The sequence below is a fragment of the Netta rufina genome (genome assembly GCF_964035555.1).
Source record: "Netta rufina genome assembly, chromosome: 1".
Classification (NCBI taxonomy): Eukaryota; Metazoa; Chordata; class Aves; order Anseriformes; family Anatidae; genus Netta; species Netta rufina.
The window spans coordinates 100,079,473-100,104,917 of NC_140123.1; the positions used below are offsets into that span (position 1 = coordinate 100,079,473).

At 35.1% G+C, this 25,445-nt stretch overlaps 1 protein-coding gene across 1 annotated transcript in view; it reads left to right on the forward strand.

Moving 5' to 3' along the window:
- The window catches only part of NCAM2 (neural cell adhesion molecule 2), a gene marked incomplete at its 3' end in the record, with an annotated part of 282,431 nt that overhangs the window by 240,568 nt on the left and 16,418 nt on the right, over positions 1-25,445 (forward strand). The window contains exon 16 of the mRNA XM_084305716.1: positions 5,129-5,309. Within this exon, the coding sequence (XP_084161842.1) occupies positions 5,129-5,309 (181 nt within the window). The remainder of the gene's footprint in view (positions 1-5,128; positions 5,310-25,445) is intronic.

Below are 25,445 nucleotides of genomic sequence, written 5' to 3' on the forward strand. Positions count from 1 at the left end.
ACTGATAATGTTGGTTGGGGCACACATGATAAGGTGCTGGTGTCGCACAATGGAAATTAAGCTTTATACATGTAAATTGCTAGGGAACTGTGTACTGGATTTGTAAACAGTTACTATCTGCTGTGTGATCTTCCAAGTATGAGGGAAGTAAACTAAAAGCTAGTGGGAATGGCTGAAGAGATTATAGCATGGAGTTACATAAAGCAAAGAGTGAGGAATTAAAGAACAGAACATTTGGGATACAGGGAAGAAACTGCCCCAGCAGCTCAGGAGAAGTGTGTAACAGGCACAGACCTGATTGGGAAAGGGAGGCTACAAAGCAACAAATGGAAGGTGTCACACAGCTTAAGGCACTAGAAACAGCATGCAAACAGTGCGTGATCATCGTATGGGAATAATCACTTACATGACTCACACGTCGCAAGCAAGAGTACCTGCTTATTGCTCAAATGTCTTTTGACAGTGGATATTCTGTAGCTGCACATGTTGCATTTGTGAATTTGTGCTTGGTGTTTTATGTTGTCTGCATATGGTATTATGTTGCAAAGATTGGTTCCAAGACTTCAATTATGAATTTGGTACCATATCCTGAATTGAATTTTGTAATGCTTAAAAGGCGAGTTTTGAAATAGGCTTCTTAGTGATTGTAAAAGGGAATTCTTTTCTATATGTTCGGGTCACAGAATGCCAAAAGTAAGATGGGGAAAAGAGGACGTTGCGGTTACTTTTAATGCCAAGTTTTGGTAAAAAGTTAGAATTAGAATGAAATAACAACAAAAAAATCCATCTTTTATGGTTATATGCTTTTAAGTAGAGGCAAGAAAATTACATAAAATCTTATTTTGAAAAACAGTAACAGCATAAAATTTCTTTTAATCTCATTTTGCATCCATAATGAAATCTGGAGGAAATAAAACCAGTGCGATTAGCTTTTGCAGGCCTAAAAGCTGCTACCCATGTTGACCTGTGAGAGTGTTACTGTTAATGCTCTGAATTTTGGTACTGACAGTTGTTAGATTTCTGATCATGTGCTTCAGTTGTGTTTGTTTGTTGATGGATGACTGTGTTCATTTTGTTGCCTGATGATATGTTCTAGAAAAAGACTTGTAGAACATGCATAATTTAAATGGAGAGAATATCTCAGCCACTCCCACCCTGAGATACCTGCCATAAACCATTTTTTTTTAAATCTCAAAGTTCCACTTTACATGCCAGACCCTTGAACTTTCTGTGCGTTTTAACACTAGATACATTAGCAGCCATTTTGTGTTTTCTTTGGCATTCATCTTGTATTGCCTTTTCTAAAACACCACCCAGACCTATAAAATACCATTCTAATGTGATGAGTTCTTGTGAAGTTTTAAACAGTCAGATTGTTTTCCATGAGTATTTCTTTTTTCTTTTTTTTTTTTTTTTTCCTCTATTGGCTTTCAAGATAGTGTGGCACCTCCTGCCTTTTTTTTTTTTTTTTTTTTTTTTATTATTATTATTATCACATTGACCAAGCTTGTTTGAGCTGAATTTTCAGTGCGACAGTTCAGGGAAGTTGGAGAGGAAAGGTTGGAAGGAGTTAATCGCTTTTTACAAGTTCCTAGAGAATGTAATCTTAGGTATAATATAAAATGGCCATTAAACAGAGAGATGTTATTTTCTAGACTAGTAAATAGTTACGTGGCCAAACAGCGGATTGGCTTTACTTTCACTGTTATTAGATGTGACCTTGATTTTGAGAAGCAGTCAAGTAGACTGGAGTGTTAAGATGTTTGTTTACTCCTTTTTTGTCAAGGTATTTAGGTGTGTAGGTTACTCATAGTTGTCTTACAAATCTGGCTCCTAAGCACTTCTGAGAAAAATTAAATCGATGCTTATATTTAAAGACAGTATTTAAGACATTGTAGATATTTAAGAAATAATCATAATTTTAGTTTATCCACTTTAGTCTGTGGCATTGTGGCAGGTTTGCTTCAACTGAGGAGTGATCCTGGGAAACGTGCAGTGTGAATTAAAGGTTGTGATGTAAATTTAAGGCTTAAGAGTAGTGGAAGTGGGCAGTGAGAATCCCCCAAATGAATTGACACTCATTTGTCAGTGTCACAGCATCAATGACCTTCTGTAAAGGAGTATTTGGGCTTTATAGAAAACAAACCAAAATGCAAATGAAGGAACAGTTGAATCTCTGAGGTTGCAGATCTGATTGCAGTTTCTGAAAATGTGGATTTGTTGATACATATTAATGATACAACTACTAATACTAAATGATGATTGAAGGCATTTACATTAACTCACCCCTCAAATTAGACTGCAGTTCATGATTTCAGAGTTCCTTTCATTTGGTGTAAAACACTGTGCATTTGTAGAGCTTCCTATAAATTTTAAGCAATATTAATAATAGAACAGCCTAATAAAGTTGAAGTGTTCTTTTATAGTTCTGTTTTTTTGATCTTTAATCTACCAATTAAAGGATAAACAGGGAGATTTGTAGGAAGATTTAACTGACAGACTTTTGTTTTCTCATTCTTTATGCATTTTTACTCTAATGGTAAAATAAATCTCAACACATTACTGAGCTCTACTTAGTAAAAAGTACTTGAAAATGCATGTGAAATAACTGCTAGAGTTGATGACATTCCAGTTGTTCTTTGTCTTTAAGATGCCAAAAGTAGACTGTATTTTAGAAGACTTGCTCTGTTCATCATTAGAAGACAACTTGCTTTCCAGATACTTTCTTTATTCTTCTTCTCCCATCTTGTGCTTGTCACTCTTCATAAAACACTTTGATGTCTTTGAGCTCAGTGCTTGGATTCTGTCTCTTTCAATTATCTCAGTCCACCCAGTAGGCTTCACTTTCAACTAATCTTAAGGTGTCACTTCCCTGGCATAGCGTGCAGGTATCCTGTTACATTCCAGCTCTTTCATTATTCTTCACCTGACCAAACCATAGAACAACTGCTTTGTCACTTAATTTTATGTCTGTAGAGGAGCATCCTCATACAGAAACCTGTACAGTTTTCTTTCCAAACCTCATTCTGTTCGCTACATGTAGTTCTACCATTTGTTTTCAAAATATATATATCTGTTTGCAATGCAGCCTTTTCCACCTGCAGAAACCATGTTAGCTTGAATATTTATTTTCCAATTTTAGTGTGTTTTTTCTCCTTCCGTGATTTATATTTTCTTCAGAATTCCTTAATACATTCACACAGCTATACGTTCATGCACCAAAATCATGAACTCCCCTTCTAATTTTCTCATATTGATATTCTTTGGAATATCAACAGGTGTATTATTTTTTTTGGAGGAGTTAGAAAAATTCAAAATTCAAACAGCCACTGAAACGCAACAATGCTGCTCCTGACATTACTAATAAGTATTTACATGTACATACTGAGATTAATTCTTTTCATACTGTATTAATTCTTTTTAAATCATTGGTGTTACACAAAAATACAATAAAAATACAAATTGAAAAATTAGTTTGGTGTGAAAGTATAAATGGATTCACTCAGCGGAATGTAAATGTAAGTGGTTCACTTAGTGGCACATCAGATAATTGCAAGAGAAGTTATCTGTGAGGTCTAACACTAACTTTATTTAGAAAACAGGTTTTTTTGTTGTTTTTTTTTTTTTTTATAGAAAATATCAGTTTCATTATATGATGGGTAAACTATTTTTACTGTAGGGTATTTATTTTTTTTACATGACTTGTTAACTACCATTCTGATTTTTTTTTTTTTTTTTTTTTTTGGTGGGTCCACTGCTGTATCCACTTGCACCTTGCTACTTATGTTCCTGAAAAGATGTTTTAGTGTAACCATTCTCAGGACTACCAAGTGTCAATGAAGGTGTAGAAGGAGCAGGAAGGCTTTAACATAAGGCAAAGTCAATATGGAGGAGTCAACACACAGTGCTGGTAGAAAATAAGTTATTGCAGCAGTGCACCTAAGGGTTCTCAGTATGTCAGTCTATTTTCTGGAGACTGGGGACAAAAAGAACAGGCATGTAGCATGACTGAGCCCTGAACTGTCAAATTTAGATGCTGTTTTCTTTGACATTTGTATCAGTCAAAAGCAAGATGCTTCAGCAAAGATCCTAAATATAAGCTACTGAGATGGATAGTTGTCTGTAGCAAAAAGCTATACTCTCTACTTGAAAGGTGTTTTTCTTCAGACAGCTATTGACTGTGTTGCTGTATAGGCTGGATGGCCAAGATTTGGCTCTCAGCCATAGTTTTTGGCACTAAATTTTGTAAAAACAGAACTGCATGGATTCTTACCATTACTGAACTCCTTTGAGCATGATGGCTGGAGTGCTTCCCAGTATATATTATTATTTTTTTTATTAATTATTTTCTAATTCTCATTTGCATAAGGAATAATTAAAATATATTATGCTCTAAAAATACTAAAAGAAGAGATTGCGAAGGTAAGCAGTCCAAATCTATGAAATGCCAGAGGTCAGGTTCCTTCCTAAGTCCTCATTTGTTTCCTTTGTGGAAACAGAGTTCTGCATTATCAGAACTCTTTTTTCTCTATGGTTCTATCTCACTGATTTAAATGTATCCTTTCACCAGCATAAACATAGGACTGCATACTCTTTTAATGCTGTTTATATTATTGCATACAGCCTGGTTTGCAATATGTTACTGTAGTACAACATACTGCTGCAGTTTATGTACTCGGTATATAACTAGTTGTATAATATAAGCACAGCTTGCATTCGTGAGCTATTCAGGCTTGGTTTCAATGGGAAATTTCTTTTAAAGAACGTTGAGCAAAATGTAATTGCAACATCTGTATAAAATAAACTTTTACAAAATTTATTCTTAGCAGAAATTGTAAATAATTATCCTGCTGTTCCCCACACTGAAAAGTGTATTTGTGCAAAATACAAATACAGCCCAAATTGGTTGAAAAATAATTGTCAACAACATCCATAAATTCATATTATGGAATGATTAGGAACAGACAAAATTAAAAAAAGCCTGAGTACTCAGAACTCCAAAAATAGATGACTGGGATGTTCATAGTCTTCGGAAATAAAACTATTTTTTAAATTATTTTTGTAGACATATGTTTTAGACAAATAATGCAAGAATTTTTGAGAATTTAAACTATTTGCATCTTTACAGAAAGATAAGGAAGATCAGTGGCTAGAGAAAAAAGTACAGGGTAGTAAAGACCACATCATCTTAGAGCATCTTCAGTGGACCATGGGTTATGAAGTACAAATTACAGCTGCCAACAGACTGGGTTTTTCTGAACCAACATTGTACGAATTCAGCATGCCACCGAAGCCCAACATTATTACAGGTAAGTTGATCTTAGAGTGTTTTCTCTCTGAATTGCTTGCTTGCTACTGATAGTACTTTAATGTGGGTAGTTGAACAGTCTCTTAAGGTAACTGAAGTCTTCCTTAACTGACAAAGCTTGAGACAACATGCTGTGTCATCAGCAAAGATTTGACTAAAAACTCTTTAATGGGACCCTCCTTTCCTACTTTGATCTTACTAATGTAAGAGCAAATTTACAAATTACTAATTTGTAAGCACAGAACAAATGCTGAATCTTCCACAGAGACAATGACAGTTGTCATTGAAATACAATATTTAAGATGCATTTTTAATACATCGCCTTTTACTGCATATTTGTCTGTTGTAAGGCAATTTGTTAGAATTCTAGATTTCAGTACAAGTCAAATATCGCTACATGTCCTTCAAGGTACACATAAAATAAGGGTATTTATTTTAATGTCCGACTAGGTTAAGACTTCAAATAGGCTTATTTAGATACTGTCTTTTTGATTCACTATAACACAGTGATGATGCAACCATCTCACAGGCCTATTCGCAAGCTTTGAAATATGTAGAAATGTTGTTTATGTTTTTAAGTGTGTAAATAAGAAGGTTTGGATTTTTTAAAAGGAAAACTTCATAGGAGTTAAGAGTGGAGTGTGTTTCAGTAACTAATTTATCAAGTTTTAGTGCTTCCTAAAGCAAAGTTATATTTTGGTGCAACAATGTAAAATTATTTAATTCAGAATAAACATAAATCGTGATGGTAATTTCTGATATCTTATGAATAATTTATTTTTTTATAAAGCAAATTATATGGTGAAGAGATCTTATCTGACTGATGAATTGATTGCCATAGAGAGAGTTGGTTTGCATCTTGATTGAGATTTGGAGCCTCTATAAGCCCTGCGTACTTGCTTTTAAACAGATAGTGATTTGAGATTGCCATCATTCAGAATTAAAGTTTCGCTCCATGGTCAACAGGAAAAAGGAACGGAAATGTAGGGACAATGATTATCTCAATAAAATGATAATATTTATCAAGTAGAAAAATAAATTAAAACTTACTTAGGTAAAGACTTACAGAAAGTATAAACCGTTTTTTTAGTTTTTTGAATGTCCAAAGCCTGCTTGTTTTGCAACACAGCTTAACTTTAACCTTTTAAAACTACTCAAATTATTCCATATTATTACCACAGCTGATATAACAGAGAAACATGATATGCCTGCATAAATGAAAACATAAATGGTCCCTAGACGTTGAAGTAAAAAGTAGCTTAGTTAATATAGTCGCAGAAGAGAGAATGTTTTTCTCTGAACATAGCTTTATGGGAATTATGGGGCTTTTTCCTTTTGGTACTCTCCCATAACCTCTAACTAGTTGTAAGGAGAAGTCTGTTACACTACTTAACATCAAGTCTTCTCTATATGAATCATTATTGTAATTATGATTGTGGAACTAATTAGTTTCCTTGACAACTGTTTTTGCAAAGCCTATAAAGGGTGTGAAATTCCCATCATAAGAACATTCTGTAAGCAATTTTTAAAAGTATGTCAAAAGAGACTTAAAATCAGTGGAACATTAATGTTCACATTCATGAGTCAGTATGGTTATCTTGTTATGAAATAGCATATTATTAATATTATTAATATGACATTATTACAAAAGTATAAATATAATTTTAAAAACATGATAATGTGTTTAAAATGCTCAACTTTAAGCAGGTCAGTTCTTACTGATCAGTCAGCTCAGCTGATGCCCTATTTATATGCTTTGAGGCTTGGGTATTTGCAGCTAGGTATTTGCAGCTAAGTCAAAGAAGGAAGAATGCAATTAGGTACAATTCTGAATGAAATGCATCACCTATTCTGTGCCCTCTTAGCTGTTTGTGATCACTGAGATTCCTTTCCTAATTATTCATGTGATGATTAGAAGAGTTTCTAAGACTCGTAAAGGTTTTCGTTTGTTTATGCCCAGATCTATGTCACTTTAGCTGAACTGAGTGTTTCCGTCTTGTTCTTAATGTCATTCAAAACTAAGATATCTGTAGGTCCTATGTACCTAATCTCATGGGTATTACCTACCTCCAAAGAATTTGGGGATCTTCCGAGTATCATGATGGTTAGCTATACTTAACATAATACTACATTGCAAATGTGTGCAAGCATAATCAGAGAGCTGGAGAGAGACAAAGGCAAGGATGCATTTGTTGTCCTTCAAGGGGTTCTTTACCAGGGAAATGGGAGTAATCACAAGAAGTGAGACTTTGGTTCTGATTCCTGCAGAAGGAGTCTTTATTCTTCCAAGAGCTAATGGATATGTCAGAAGAGTAATCCCTGAGGGCAGAGACTGGAAGCTAAAACTCTGCTTCTGTGAACACACAGCTCCTGTGGGCACAGAACCCACATCTTCTATTTATTAGGAAGTGCAAGTGAGTACCAGCTCCTGGCTAGCAGTCAAATTTTATAATAAAACAACATGATAATCTTCCATTACCATTCTTAGGTCTAGCAAGATGCCTCAGCCTGCTGATCAGCATCAGTTAGGTGTATAAATGAGATAGACATTCCTTTTAATTTTCACATGGTTGGCCTCAGCAGCCTCCAACTAGATGTACTTGGTTTTGTAATTTCTGTTCCTAAGCCTTTAACACAGTCTTCATTCACTGAATCATTCACATCTGTAATTAGTTCCTCAGAATTTGTAATCATTTTAATAAGAGTTTCCCAGTTTTCTGAAGGGTTTACCAATGGAATATTGCACTATGTTTGAGAAATACTCAACAGATCGAGTTGTTAAAACATTTTTCCTTGACTGTATTTACAAATCCTTTTATTTTATGTATTACTGTATATTTTATCTATGTATATATAATTTTACTTCCTACTTTTTTTTGAGTTACTGTTTGCAGTCAGCAATTCTGTCTTTCCATTTGACTATTCACTTAGGTGTATAACCACGTATTTAAGAATCATGCTTTGAAGAAAGAGCAGCATAGTCTTAAATGTAACATTTTACATATTCCAGTATCTCACTGGATATGTTAGTTACCAGTACTTGTGGGTAGGCACAAATCTAATATCAGTATGCTTGCCTGTGAGTAAGTCTTTATCATTTTTTAAGTACTGATTTGTGATATTTTAGAAAATTTCATTTTAGCTTTTCTGTAGTATTGAGTTTCTTCTAATTTTGTGGGTAATAAAGGTATTCTCAAAGGAGCTATGTGCCTTAGCTCTTAGCTGTTTATCAGTCTTAGGACAGCATAGACTAACCTCTGCAGCTTAACAAACTCTCTGACTAAGTGTCACAGGGAACAAATGAACTCTATCAGCTCACAGGGGTGACACTACAGCCTGTTTGTATGGGTCTACATGTACTTAATCTCTCAGCAGTGCAGAGATATATATCCTCTCTTCTGGTACTGCGCAGCTGATAGAAAATGTCCAAATCATAGTTACCATTCTGAAATATTACTCTTGCAACCTAAAACCACATCTATAGTCCTATCTTAAACAAAGATGCAACGAAAGATGTTAAAAGAGGATATTTTGTGCAAGTGTTAGACAAATCTCTGCTGTTAATTTCTGAAAACTTATGCAGGTGTAGTCTTTCAAAAGTCTTTTATCCAGTCATTGCTGTTTCTCTGGAAGTCCAGTATACAGTATATATTGAAAATGGCTGCAAGTTGTTTTTTGTCATATTTTTTATTCTTCATTATAAAGCATTTGGGGACAGCAAGAAGTCCTTACAATTTTATTTTATTTTTGTGTGTGTGTGTTTATATTGTTGTTTTTGCTGTTTGTTTATTTGTGTTTTTTTAGTGGTGTTTTTTTTTTTTTGTGAATTGTTTTTGTGTGTGTGTGTGTATTTTCATTTTGGTTTGAGGATTTTTGTGTTATTTTGTTTTATTTTTAATATTGCATGACTTATTGAAATATTTCTTATTAAGTAACCTAGAAAAGTTTGAATCCCTTTTTAACCCCATGACCTTTTCTGTTACAGTACTGAGCATATTGTTTGCTTTTTTTCAGTGCATTTCTGTCACTGATGCTTAAAACCATACAGTCATAGGTGAGGAGCAACAGTCTAACACATAGTATTTTCTCTCACTATGACTTGTAGCAAAGATGACACTCCATGCCAAACATGTTTTTTATCAGTAGTTTTTATAAAAACACAGCTTTAGGATTTTTAAATGGTGTCATATTGAATGAAAAATGAAAATAGTTTATACCGGTACTATACATGCTTTTATATACACACACATATATATATATGTGTGTGTGTGTGTGTGTATATGTATGTTTTATAAGGTATTACATATGTAAAATTGGGCTCCTGTACTCTACAGCCAATTTTTTATTAGAATATAAACTAGGGTAATGAACATTTTACTCGAGAGACTGAGAATTACTAGGTACAGGAAAAAGCCAGTCTTCTCCTTATGTTCAGATGTTGCCTCCTGTGTTTCAGTTAGTGCTCATTTCACATTGTCCTTCACTGAGGAGAGCCTTGATCCATCTTCTTTACACCCTCCCTTCAGGTGTCTGTACACACTGAGACCCTGAGCCTTCTGTTCTCCAGGCTGAACAGTCCCAGCTCCCTCAGCTTTTCCTCACAGGAGAGATGCTCCAGTCCCTTAATCCTCTTAAAGGCTATTTTGATGGACTCTCTACAGTAACTCCATACCTCTCTTGTGGAGAGCTGAGAACTGGACCCGGCATTCCAGGTATAGCCTTAGCACCAGTGCTGAGCAGAAGGAAAGGATCACCTCTTTCAACCTGCTGTCAACACTCCTAACGCAACCCAGGACACCATTAGCCTGCTTTGTTGAAAGAGCACATTGCTGATGCATGCTCACCTTGATGTCCTTGATGTCACCCCAAGTCCTTTTCTGCAAAGCTGCTTTCCATTTGGGAGGCCCCCAGCATATGGGTGCATGGGGTTTTTCTTCCCCAGTTGCAGGATTATGCATTTCCCTTTGTTGTTTTAAGGTTCCTGTCAGCCCATTTCTCCAGCCTGTTGAGAGACCTCTGGATGGCAGCACAACCTACTAATGCATCAGCCCCTCCTCCCCGTTCTGCCTCATTTGCAAACTTGCTGAGGGAATGCTCTGCCCCATCATCCGGATGGTTAATGAAGATGATGAATAGGATTGGGCCGAATATTGGCCCCTAGTGTCCACCACTACTTACTGGCCTCCAACTAGACTTTTTGCCACCACTCAGGCCTCTTGGCGTGGCTGGTTTTGATCCACCTCACTTTCTCCTGATCCAATCTTTATTAGCTTTTCTGTGAGGATCTTATTGGAAACAGTCAAAATCTTTACTGAAGTGTAGGTAGGCAGTATATACTGCTCACCCATCATCTACCAAGCCAGTCATTTCATCACAGGAAGTTAATAAGTTAGTGAAGGATGATTTCCTCTTGGTGAATCCATGCTGAGTACTCCTGATGACTTTCCTGTCCTTCATTTGCCTGAATGGTTCCAAGGATTAGTTGCCCTGTCATCTTACCAGTGATCAAAGTGACACTGAACAGCCTGTAGAACCCCAGGCCCTCCCTTTTGTTCTTTTTGGAGATAGGAGTGACATTCGCTTTCCTCCAGTCCTCAGACACCTCTCCCAGTCTCCATGATCATTTAAAGATTATCAAGAATGTCTTCACGGTGACATTTGTGAGCACCCTCAGCACTAGTGGGTGTATCCCATGAAGGTCCATGGCTTTGTGTGTTTCCAGTTTGTTCAAGTATTCTTTAGCTTGATCCTTTCTCCTTAGATTCTTAATATGGGTCCTGATTTCTGAAGGTGATGATATCCCTGCTATGTTTATCTTCTAGTTTTCTGTTCATAGCCCTGCTTATCATATCACCAAGACAGATTTTTTTCTTCCTCGCTTTCACTTCAGTAGCAACAACAGCATTCTTCAGGCCAGGTTGGATTTTCAGTTATTTGTGGCATTTTTTGCCTCAGTACACAGTCAGTAACCCATGTGCTTTTGCGAATGTAAATTGACTGTCTGTGTTTTTAACTCTAATCAGCAATTCTGTAGTTAATGAACAAGGAAAAGGCTGCAGATATACCCTTTTGAGTAATTTACAAAGTTAGTAGTGATCATACTTGAAGGGAAGCCCTGATGATGTGTTATTTAAGAACATAACTACATTCTGAGGCAGTAAGCTAAGGAGTAGTATCTGGTACTTTTTCTTAATTCTAGGAAAAGATAAATTGCATCAGTACAAATTAAAGTAGGAGGACTGGGGACATTTATAGTTATTTTTCTTCTGTAGTCTCTTTCCATTTAACTAAGCTAGAAAGGCTGCCTACTTGAGCCAGGACTAGAAGCCATTACTTGAGGCTTTTAAGATACCTGTTTAAATCTCCAGGAAAAGGCTGTAGAATTACAATATGTATTGATTCTTTAAGAAAAACATCTTGGCTTGATTTTCAGCTAATGACTTGTGACCACGGTGCCTGCGTATGTATATGTGTGTGCAGTATCTGCACAAACATCCATCAGTTTTTGTGTGTGTCTTCTGATAGCTTTTGAATGCAGTTGACAACTTTAGTAAACTTCACCAGAGAATAGAGGCTTCAAAAATAACATACTCCTGTAAGATTTTTTTTAATTTGGAAGCTGACGATAGAAGCCAAATTGTTTGAACCTCAGTAGGATAAATGCTGTATTAGAAATGTACATACTTTTAACAATCAGTCAGAGTTATTTGGGAAAGAACAATAGTAACTTTCTGACTGTTGATCCTCACAGTACCTGGGATAGCAGGAATTAACTTAAACCAAAAAGAAATACTAAAACACATGATTTTAAAGATCTTTGCAAAGAAAAAAAATCTATTCCAAGGATCGGTAATTTTAAGACCACAGTGGATATCTCTTTATACAGTTTTCATTGTATAAAGGCAGTTAAGGTTTATATATCTACATTTAACTTGGTTCCGTTCTTCTGTGACAAGCTTTTCCTCCAATACAGGTGATCACTTGTACATTTGTTGAAGGATTGTAGACCTAGTAGTTCCTCTAGATCAGCTGCCAAGTGTTCACTTATTTTTACAACTCTACACTTCAATCTCTTAGTAGTGATTTCCAGATCTAAATCTCTAAATCAAGAAACTGTACTTGTTTGATTGATGCTATAGCCTAGATGAGTTTTTCTCTTAAAATAGTAATACTTTTTTTGTGAACAATATCACTTTTTTTCATAATATAATTGATGTTACTAATATTGGTTAATTGATTTATAGAATAATTCTGTAAACAGGCTGGGATAACCTTAACTTTAGAATGAATTCTTTGAGAAATAGGTCTTTAATAATCTTTGGATTTCCCATCTTGTTAAAATACACTAAAATTCTTTATTTGTGCATGTTTAAATTTATATGCATTTTTAATAAATGTAGAAATCCAAAACCTTGTTCTTTCAAATACAATACATCAAGTACGTAGTTTTTGTATCTGGTTTTGTGTAATAGCCAAAACTGAAAGATCCTGTACTTTGCCTGTGAAGACTCTACAGCTTTCACTAGTTAGCTTTTTAGTCAAATCTAAAAGGAAGAACAAAATACAGTAGTCAAAAAAGAAAGCTTTGAGGATGTTAGTCTCCACAGCTCTGATCATACTCCCAAGGTAAGGAAAAGCTGCAACATTACCTTTGTGAGGTTATCGGTGTGATTTTCTCCTAGGCTGAAGGGCACTGTCATTCCACAATCAAAAACGAAGACTTTTGTCAGACTGTTGTTCAGATCATAATTCTGAGTAACACAAAGTTGTCAGCATGTATTGCTGTGTTGAAAGGAGAAAGTTTATTTACTACCTAAAGTTATATAGAGAGCAGAGAGTAGAAATTCAGTGTCTTTGAGATCTTATGTTTTGAGAATAGTAGTTGTTGGTAAGAATCACAGTCAATCAGAGAAAATGATATCCAAAACCACAGAAAGATGGTAGCCCCCACAAAGCACATTTGCTTTTGGTTTGCAAACCAGTACTAAAATTTGCTGAGTAAAAGCCATTTTTCATCAACTCCATCATTGTAAGTGACATGAAATGTTCTTGCTGTAGGCTAAAAACAGTGGTTTGCTCTATTCCCTGCAAAGACTGTAACATCTTTTTAATATGAAAAGGGTTAGAAATCACTATTAAATTTACAGAGCTTACTTGATATGACTCAGTGCTAGGTCACACTTAGCAAGTATGGCACTCTTATTCATCATATGATATTTCTTATAAGTAACTGCTAGCATTATAATAATAAATTATATAATAACAAATAGGATGTTCGTTAAAAGTTTAGATCATTAGATATGTTAATATGATAAGAGTTATGAAAACAGCTGTTGAAAGTTTACTGTATCAAAGATTTTCTTGCTATACATGTTCTTAATAAAAATATCTGGTTTTGAATTTTGAACAGCTTGAACATAATAATTTCTTCGAAAAATATGCATCACTAAAAATACCAAGTAAACGTGTGTGAGAATTGGGTAAAGTCCAAACGCTCTTTGCTTCCTTATATTGTTTGTTGTTTTTTTTTTCTACTTCATAATTGGTTACACTCAGATTTGTATTTGTGAAATAGGAACATTTACATTATATGTGCATAATGCATTGGTTAAATATTAAGCATCCAAGTCCTGATAGAAATTTTTCCACCAGAATGTGTTCACAAAATAACAGTTCTGTAGTTAAAGCCAAATTTGAAATATGTTGCAGGAACTCTGTAAGATTCAAATCCCAAAACTTAAAAAATCTTTTGATTTTGAAGAGCGTTTACATTCTGCATGTCATAGCATATATTTTTGGAAAGAGACAATGATTTATCCACCAGTCAGCTTTGTGTTTAGATGATGAACTCTATAGAGAGGAGAAATACCCTAACATATTTGTGCTGAGATTTAACAAAACTGATGTTAACCTAAAATAAATTGTTTTAAAGCTCGACTAATTACATTAAGGAACTAAAATAAGACAGTTCATATAAAAATGGGAGACTTAAGACTTTTCATCTACTTCCATTACAATTTCTTAAAATACACTTTTTTAAAGTAAATTCAGATGTAACCAAAATTATTGTTCAAACTACACAAGATTTTCTACATTTCAATTTCTTTTGAAATGTATTTTGAAACAGTAGCCTGACAGTGATATTAATCACTATCCATATTATTACTGTCACTGTAGCTAAAAAAACATTAATATTCAGTCAAGGAGATTAAGGTGCTTAAAATATATTGCATAAACTTGACTGCATTATCTGACAAAAAGTGAAATTTCAATATAAATGTTAGTAGAAAATATATATGCAGACTTCATATATTGCACTGGATTACATCCAGACATACTGTGAGGACTTGAATGTCTAAGAAGTTGTGTATTTCGAAAAGCTTTTTGTTCTGTTCACACCCTAGTATTAAAGTCAACATCTAAATAATTACCAGCTGTCTGTGCTAATTGCATTGGTCATTGCATTAGTATTTCGATCGGGCTTATGTCCATATTATTAAGGCCAGCTTTTGACAATGGTCCATTCCAGACTCCTACAATAATTCAGAAATGAGATAAACTTATTGGCAAGAAGAAACAGCTTATCAAGTTTCTGTTTCTTTATACTCATGCATGATCAAAACCCGTTGTTTTTTTTTTTTGTATGTAATTATTTACTTTTTTTGCAGTTTCTTCTTTTAGCCTGCATTCAGCTGCTCATTGTTGCTTCAAATATCCATTATTTCTGATTGTAGTTGTGTGCATTGTAGCTTTCTGAGTTCCAAGTACCTCCAGTGTGAAAGACATTAAAGCTTGTATTTAGGTTGGGCTGAGCTGAATATTTTTGGATCGTTTGAAGGGAAACTCAAGAGGGTTGGTCATATGCTTCAGGTTAAGTGCTTAAATAAATTGTTTTAAAGTTAGACCAAAGTGTTTGCCACTTCAACTACTGTGAAGAACCACGTTGCTGCTATTAAGGTACATACTTTTTGTGGTTTGAATACTTTAGTATCCGGATTTGACCATTCTACAACTCCAAAGTACTTCAATTGTTACAATTTCATACACATTTTAATCACAATTTAATGTTTTTATTAGAATGATGTTTTTTTCAAGGGATTGTCTTTGGCACAATGTAAATAGTGAAATGATTTTTTCTTTTTTCTTTTCCACTACCACTTTTTTTTTCCTTTTCATACTTTGTTTTTAAAGCTTTATCTACTTTTTCATAGTCTTAATTTTCTATAACACTTCTTGTCCACACAGAAAGATGCTGTCAAGCTACTAGACGTGAAAACGGAGGCCAGTCCCTGCAGCTGAATGCTGCTGGTTTCTCTCTCATTGTAGTCATAAGTTCCTGGTGTATGTTTTGATGCTGTTTTGTGAGGCAAACAGTATGTTATCTTCCTTTTCTTCTAAATTTTGGAGGAAAATAAACACAGACCTGTAAAAATAAAGAAATAAAACTTACTTTTCTATAGCTCTTCTAAACTTTTCATTCCAAGTTGAGACCCTAAACAGTGTAATTACTTCAGCCTGTGCATGAAAAAATCAACTTTTTTTTTTTTTTTTTTGAAACTTCTAAGTTATGTGACAAATTCAATAGATTATGCTTGGCTTTTCTGTCTGACAACTTGGAGAATATGATCCATTGTTTTGATCAGTGTGAGTTTTCTGAACTTTGCTTTGGTCATAATATATCTATGCATAGACTTCTAACATTCTGAGCCATATGGCTTCCCAGGTACACCATCAACTGGTCTTCCATGAGAGCATTTTGATTCTGTATTAATCCCTTTCACAGATTTGTGTTTATACAAGCTCCTACCAAAACGTACTTAAACTGTGCTTAATACAAAACATGGTTTGTACTTTCTACAAGATTTAAAAATAATAATAATAATCTTCTATGATTTATGATGTATGAATTACTTCAGTTCATAGAATTAAATTTCATAGACTTTGTGTGCCTCTCTGAAGCCATGTCTCAGCACATAAAATAGGTCCCTGCCCTCTAAACTTACTTCTTGAAACTGGAACAGTGCCACACGTTCCATTTTGTGGCATTTGTTAGTCTTGAGGCTTTGGGGAGCTTAATTTGACCTTCAGTAAAGAATGGGTAAAGACCTTTTTCCTATTTCACATACTAAAATGTAAAACATTTTATGTAGAAGCATAGAACAATATAAACAAAGCCTCAGATAAAGTTCATTTAGTAAGAATCCATATAGAAGCTTACCAAATATATTTGGTAATGGAATTTACTATGAGCTACCACTTAGCTGACTAAGTTCGTAACTCACTCCTCTGCTGCATGCAAAGTAAGCCAAGAAAGCATTACACTATAGAGCTCAGATGGAATTAAATATTTACTTTAGGATACTTGCTTTCAAGTTGGTGCTAAACATAGCAGAAATAATAAATTTGCAATACATGTTTGATTTTTTTCCTTATAGTTCATTTCCTTTGGGGTTTATTACCATTAGTTTGTAACTTTGGAATTATTTGGTCAAATTTCAATGTTGATATATCTTCACTAGTGGAAGTCATATTCTTATTTCATAGATGCAGTGATCATGGTCAGTTTTGCCAGTTTCTGTTTACTCTTTACTTTACTTTAAAACATCATTAATAACAACTCTTCCCATCTAAAACAAACATAAACCATTTTAGAAAACTGGCTTATGTCACAAGTAAGCTGTCCTCAAATGCATATGTGTAAATCTGAAGACTATTTTAATTTATTGACAGAAAGACTTTTTTTTCTTTAAGGTGCGTATTTAGTATAATGAAGTAGCTGGACTTCAAGGAAATGCCATTCTTGGTTTTGTCTTAATCTGTAGAAAAACATTCACTGTGTTAAGTAGGGCCACTGTTTCATCCGTATGTCTTGCCACTATGCTTTATCACTCTAACCCAATGCCATTGCACTTATTTGAACTGAATTACATGTGCCTTGCGTAGCATGGCAGAGAATAAAACTTCTGTACTGATTTTGTAAGAGCTGAAACTTTTGGCTTTCAGTCTGAGTCAGTTGGGTGAAAGCTTGTTTTTCCATGCATAATGTGAATATACACATTGACTTTGTTATTTAGTTTTATAACTGTTATTTCTATATCAAATGCTCTGTTAAATATTGAAGTGCTTATTGGACCTATAGGAAATAATGAATGAACGTTAGCAATCTTAATGTTGTTTGTTTGTTTGTTTGTTTTCTTAATGAAAACATTTCTGTTTAACTTTAATATAGATGATTTGGAACTGCCAGCTGCAGTTAATGGTTATCAAAAACTTTCAGACGTGAGAATACATTTTCACTTGAGCATAACTCTTGACAAGTGCTGTTGCTTATGGTAAATGTCTTCAGAGGAAGAAATGTCTCAGGCAGGAGCTTTTACAAAAAGCTTTTATTTTTTCTAACTATCTCTAAAATCCAGACTGTGAACATTTTTGTTACCATTATTGTCATTTTTTCCTGTGTTAACAAAACAAAAAAGCTGCAAATACATCTGTACTTACAATCCAAGAACTGACATTTGGCAAATATTTAGAAGGTAGATGATGATTGTATTCCCATGGGGAAAGAAAAAAAAAAAAAAAAAAAAACGCAAAACAAAAACTTGCCAAAGTCTGCCCTTATTATAATCTCTGAAAATTTCAGTCCAAACTGATCAACAGTGAATTGTTTGATCTCCACTGTGCATGCTTCAGCACAAGCACACCATGATCTGCTCCAAAGAGCTTTCTCAGTTTCCAGAACTACACTGTGGTGCCTTGTTAGACTAGGGGAGCAGCAAATCCTTTCAAGAGACTGTTGCCTGCAGTCATGGCCCTTCTACATTGTGATCCCATTGTAAGGTAGGGACCAGATGTATTTAAGGAAAAGAACTTTCTCATGTGGGCGCAATATAGAGAGAGTGCTGTGATGAATAATAAAGAAAATCAAATTATGGACACTGTCAGACTAGTGAGCACCTGTCACTGGAGAAATAAAATGTCTAGAGTAATTCTGAGATGATCTCATAAAATGGAAAATAAAGTAGTGTCTCAGTAAGGTTGCACAGTCAACACAATCATGGTATTTCCTTATTTTGCAACATTATCCTACTTTCCTAAAATTCGCGACCTTTATGCTCTTCTACTAAACTCTTTATCATACATGTATATTTAACATGTCATATATGTCTCTGTTCTTACAGATCTTTAACAAAGTGAGAGAGGGGACTGACTACTGCAAGCATATATATATAAGTTGAAAAATGCAAATTACTAAGTCATTTGCCTACTCTTGTTAAATATTTTAAATACTCTTTACCAGTAAAAAAAAAAAAAAAAAAAAAATCATTATTTTAGCAAATCATTCTGCCATTGCAGATAGATATATAAGGTTGTAACATAGATGATAGATAGATGATTAGCGTGACCAGCTCTGAACTCTCCAAGCGTATTACAAAAGGGCTAATGAAAAGCTGTGAGAAATTTCAGAAGCTTTATGTCACATTATGAATGACAAGTTGGTTTTTATATTCAGTGTCACAATGCCACTGGGATAAAGAGAAGAAATTAGGATTAGTTCTCATCTTTCTAACTGATAGTAGGTTACATAAGTTTCACCTGTTAAGTGAGAGATATTTTAGGTCTGCTCCAATTTAGGTTCTGCTTTATGTATTTTGAGGTTATCAGATATTTTGAATATATAGTTCTCTTGGCTCTAATCTTCCCATCAAAGTCCAAAGAGGAAGAATTAAGACAGTGTTGTAGGGATTTTGTTACAGGAGAGCCAGGCAGTTCTAGACAATGCCCCTTCTACTGTAATGAGAAGGACAAAAGGAAGAGGGTAATATATCTCCTGAGATGAATAACTAACACAATTTCGTTTGTATTTCTCTTAAAATTATAATAATAATAAAAAAAATTCTTTGTTCTGCCTTTAAAAACAATAAGGACAAAGTTATTTTACAACATTTTGTACAGTCTACAGGAAGACATCTTAAAATCTTGTCTTCCTACAGACAAGAAGGGGGAAGACACTAAAACAGATATTGGCAAATTAAATTATAAGTGGTAGATGTAGACTTATCAGCTTTTGAGTTGTAGCTTAAACTGTATTAAAATGAAATATATACATTCTCAAACTTAATTTGATATTCTGCTGTCATGAGTATATAAATGTTAAGTAAGTAAATTTGTTCCTTTAAATATAGTAATTGTAAAAGGAATTTCAGATCTTATGATTGATACAGTCAATGGTAAATGACGGTCTTACCATTTTTTAACATTATCACATATTTTGAAATGCTAATATTCAGCTGTCTGTGAGACTGAAGGCCTGAAATGTTCTGCACTGAACGTATGCTTTAAATTCAAATTGATGGCACAGAAACTTAAAGGAGGATAATGATTATTATTTGATATTGCAGTATAACTCTAAAGAACAGTATTTTGATTTACAACCTTTTGAGTCTAAGGCTGCCTTCATTCCTAATCAGATATTAGTTGCTGTCCTAAATTTATGAGTCACATGATTGATAATACAACTTCAGAAGTGATCCTTTATTTATTACAGTAGAGTTCATAGAAGATAAATTGCTGTTTGGATAAATAGGGAAATATTGTCCAGAAAAAGACACACATACTGCATGTATTAGAAAATATATTTGTATGGTTTTATGGGATATATAAAATATACTATCACTAAAGAACAAATTAACATTCCGTGTAATGTTTTGATGGAAGTATAGAGCCAAACATGTAAAAAATATGTGCATGTAAAAACTAGATAGAAAATAAACAGATAAAATGGTTTAATTAAAAAAAAAAAAAAGTGACTATATGACCAATATTCAGTCAGATTCCTTGGCCTCACTATATTTTGTTTCTAGCATGGAAAGCTCATTGCACTAAGTTTTGTAGCTCTACTCATGTATGTATGTAAATGCAAAAAAATAAATTAAAAAATGTTAGCTAATCAAAAGAATTTTATTTTTTTAAGAGTTAGAGATGCATATATTATTTGTTATTGGGCTAATAGTCTCCAATCTGTTGTTGATTATTTTAATTGCTCATTTCGTCAGGGTTTTTAGGGGAAAGAGGGGAAAAAACTATGACTTTTAGGAAGTAATTTTAACAATATCTAGACAAACATAGCTTCTGAGGTCTGTAATGGCATCACTGAAATCTGTGCTACATTCAGAGCTCATTTATTTTCTCACATTTTACTTCATCTATTTCATTTCTCAAAATATACAAGGAATCTCCAGTTTTCCTTTGATACACACGTAGTGGACTTAAAGTGTAAGTGATGGAAAATTAGAGGGAAAATCCTATTTCTTCTAATGCCATTGGTAATATCCTAATAAAGTCAATAGTTTCAAATTGCAAGTGTAGAAATTTTACAAGCACTAAGAGGCTGAGGTAGGAATATCCATTTTTGTTCATTTTTATATATTCTGAAGTCCTGAGTAAACATAATAGTCACTCATGTCATCATAGTCCCATTACACAGTGTGATATTCTTATTAATTGTTTTGAATATTTATTTTAAACCTAACACAAATGTGTTCACTAAAATGAAATTCCTAGTGAAAAATTATTTTTCATATAATTTTAATGCATTTTAAATGAGCTATAATGAAAGCAAAAGAAATCTTACCAAGTATATATTTCTCACAGAATTACATTTAAAAATATATAAAATTTACCAGAAACTACTTATGTGAAAAATGTTGCAAGCACTACAGTTTCTGTAAGCTTGTTTTTAAAAACAATATGAAATGTGATTTAAAATAAATAAATAAATAAAATGGTTTAATTTGCAAAGCGATGACATACGGTTTCATTTCATCTCATTCACGTTTCACTGCTGTTTTGCTCCATTGGTTTCTTTTATGCATGCAATACTTACTGCCATCTCTCTGCTTTGTTCCTGAATAATGTGTGCATAGTGTAAATGTAAAGTCCTTCAGCATCTTTCCAAACATTATGTCAAGAATTGTATGTAATTTTGTGGTCTTTCATATGTTGTTCAAAGTTCATTTTTATGCAACTTCTGTCTTCATTTTTGTAATAAACAAAACTGACTTAAAGCATTTCTATCTGTATTTACTTTATTACTGATAAACACTTTTTCCTGTATTGTCTACATTGTCTATTTTGTAACTGAAGAGATTTTTTAATCTTGTACCAATATTTACGTTCCTACAGTAAATCTCAATGTTTTATCCAATAGTGAATAGATCTTTTTTCAGAAAAGGAAAATCATTAGATTAGAATTCTCCACATTTTGGTTTGTCTCATATTATGAGATAGTATGGTGGCTGCCATACTTCTCAACTAATAGAGCAAATATGTGAAATATATGTATAAATACACTGTCTGAGCATTTGATCCATGCTGATTTAATCTGCCTTCTTGAAACAGGTGTATCCCAAAATGCAGGTGTTTTATACTAGGAGAAACTGTAGCAGTACCTGACTTTCTTGCTATGTGTAATTCTGCTGACACTTGCAGGTGTATCAGTGTAAATATTTCAAGTGAAAACATTTACCAAGTACTGGCAAAACTTAATATTTTAAGTTTCTCTTTTTATAGCCAATGCTATGCAATAGTCATACATTTAAAATATTATTCCAAGTAAAACTTCTGTGCTTGGAACTCCTGTGTTTGCATTTACCTCTGTAAAGAGCTAAAAGAAACTGTTGTCAAGCCTGAAATAGTCTATCAATTCAAACACAACCTAAGCATAGTTCTACTTTTCCAGGCCTCCTGACTATATTACTCTGGTTACAGCTGTCATCCAGCATAAAGATGCAAAAATCTCTCAGGTCTCAGTGGTATATGCACAGTGTGTTTTGAATCCTCCCAATTAGCACAGTAAAAACAATTTTGATCTTTAATGCAATAAGACTGCTCAAAACACTTATAATTGTATTTTTTTTTGATACCCATGTCAATCTTAATTACTTTTTATAGGTTCTTAGAAATTCCTCCAAGTGACATGTTCAGTAAATCTGTTGTCAGTTTCGATTGAGGACAGTGGCTTGCAGAAACATGGTCGTTTCCGCAAGGCCTTCTAACCACCCAGGCCTAGAGCTGATGCCACAGACTGCACAAAGCTGCTCTCCCCTCAGAGCCTTTTCCTCCTCGATGTGCAGGAAGGCCAGGCTGCTTCTGCCCTCACCATTAGCTGTGCTATGTTGAAAGCAAAAAGCAGTGGTTTCTCACTAAAGTGTAAAGTGCAAGGGTTTTTCCCTCCTTGGCATTTCTGCCTCGAACACACTGGGGAAGATGTGTTAATTATATGACTGAAGAGTGAAGCACTTGGAACTGAATTTCTCTTCTTGGCCTTGTATGGCTGCTGCTTCCACAGAAAGAGGGGGGGACTTCCTCCCTGTTTTTGCTGGTGTTTCCCAAATAAGTAAGCAATGGGTAAATAAATAAATAAATAAACATTATTCACAACAGTTACAGAGTAAATACATGAAAGAAGGAGCTACCTGACAACTCTTTAGAGATTCTTCTGAAGCTCCTTGAAGATAGTTTGACAATGCCAGGAATAATTCCTAAAACTTTGCTTAAAAAAATAATTAAGCATAACTCCAAAGAATATCTTCAGTTCAAAACTGAGCAAAATTTTTCTAATTACCATGGCCTTCTTTCCTTTCCCTTCTTATCCCTCAGCAGATACAGACGACATCCTTGACAAGCATACTTGAGTTGTGATTTATATTACAAAAATTGTTTTATTTAGCTGTTTCAGTTACATCTTGTTTAAGACACCTTCGTATGAAAAAATGCTGTTAAGAACCATTAGAGTCAGTCAGAATTCAAGTACTACTTTGTATCCAGAAAGAGTCAAAAAATAAATTTGCCTCTAAAATTAGAAGAAAAAGTCCATTTCAGAAAACTTCTTGACTAGAGCATCTCTGCCATAGTGAAGAAAAATTCCTTCACTCAAAGAAGTGTCAGAAAAGCGTAACATTTCTGATGGGTATAATTTTAGACATGCTGCTTTCAGTAGCTCACGTCTCTAAAGTCTATAATCTTACAGACTCTAAACTAAGAATGCCTATCCCTCCTGTGCGTCTTTGCCTAAGGTGCATGGCCTCTTCTTCATGGCTCTTCACTGAGCCCGCCATAGCTCCACCGTGGGCAGGCTCACATCCGTAGCTGCCGGTGATGAGCCAACGGGTCAGCAGTTCCTTCAGGGTGAGATGCATCATTTGTGGCCAGAAGAAAGTTAGAGGGAACCTTCGCTCGTCTTAGTTACATCAGGATCAATAATACTGCCCCATTATTTTTCAAAGCTGCACGTCAAGTGTATGTGTCAGACCACGTTACTCATGCAGTGCAGAGCACACACATCCTCATGTGCTTGTACACTGCCTTGCAGCAGTATCCATCCTAGTAGGAAGTTGTAGGAAAAATCGATAAGGAAAAAAAAAAAACAACAACAACAACAAAACAAAACACTGAAATTAATGTTGGATAGAAACTTACCATCTTTTCGTATTAAGGAACAGGATAGAGAAGAACCTTAATTATTGCTGTGGTCTCTTTCGCATCATACATTCCTCCAGTAAATGCACAGAATCATAATGATGGTTTAAAAGTGGAAACTGCAATTGTATTGAATTTTTTGTTTCATCTGAAGATGGACATGTAGCTGCTGGGCACTTAGCTGGCTCAATAGCCAGGTTTTATTGCTTTAAATTACTGCAGGCAGCTCACACAGCTCTGGCTACGTCAGACAAATTATTGGGGGAGGGAGCAAAGGGGGGAGAATGCGGATGGGGACAGGGGATGTCACTAGTTGTTTGCTCCTTTTTGCTTCCCATTATTTTTTCTTCAGTAAGGCATAAGAGCCTTCAGTAAGGCAAGGCTCTTGTACGAAGCTAAGCATTGCTTTCTAGCATCATCCCATTTTCTGTAGGGCTTCACTGGTAAATCTGAGTACATGCTTCCTTCACATAGTACGCAAGATACGGTTCACTCTGGGTATGTGTAACTTCGGAGATTTGCTGGGTGTTGCACAGTCCTTGCATCTTGATCACCCACACCAAAGGAGTCAGAGCACACAACAGCTCCCCTTAAACATCTCTGGGACATTTCCTATTGGAAAATGGAGTATGAGGATGCTTTGACATGCAGTAAACAAAGTCATGCAAGTCCTACATTTGAGATATATCCAATTTCAATGCAAGAAAATGCAAAGAAGCATTAAAAAACAGTGAAATATATATATCAGTCATAATTATTTGACATAATGAGTCTTCTCATCTTTGCAGATGACACCAAATTAGGTGTGTGTGTCGATCTGCTCAAGGCTAAGAAGGCTCTGCAGGAGGATCTGGATAGGCTGGATCAATGGGCTGAGGTCAACTGCATGAAGTTCAACAAGGCCAAGTGCCAGGTCCTGCACCTGGGGCGCAATAACCCCAAGCAGAGCTACAGCCTGGGAGATGAGTGGTTGGAGAGCTGCCTGGCAGAGAAGGACCTGGGAGTATTGGTTGATAGTCAGCTGAATATGAGCCAGCAGTGTGCTCAGGTGGCCAAGAAGGCCAACAGCACCCTGGCTTGTATAGGAAGCAGTGTGGCCAGCAGGTCTAGGGAAGTGATCGTCCCCCTGTACTCGGCTCTGGTGAGGCCGCACCTCGAGTACTGTGTTCAGTTTTGGGCCCCTCGCTACAAGAAGGACATGGAGGTGCTTGAGCGAGTCCAGAGAAGGGCAGCGAAGCTCGTGAGGGGTCTGGAGAACAAGTCTTATGAGGAGCAGCTGAGGGAGCTGGGTTTGTTCAGCCTGGAGAAAAGGAGGTTCAGGGGCGACCTTATTGCTCTTTATAAGTACCTTAAAGGAGACTGTAGTGAGGTGGGGATTGGTCTATTCTCCCACTTGCCTGGTGACAGGATGATGGGGAACGGGCTAAAGTTGCACCAGGGGTGTTTTAGGTTGGATGTTAGGAAGAACTTCTTTACTGCAGGGTTGTTAGGCATTGGAACGGGCTGCTCAAGGAAGCAGTGGAATCACCATCCCTAGAGGTCTTTAAAAGACGTTTAGATGTTGAACTTACTGATATAGTTTAGTGGAGGACTTGTTAGTGTTAGGTCAGAGGTTGTACTTGATGATCTTGAGGTCTCTACCAACCTAGACAATTCTGTG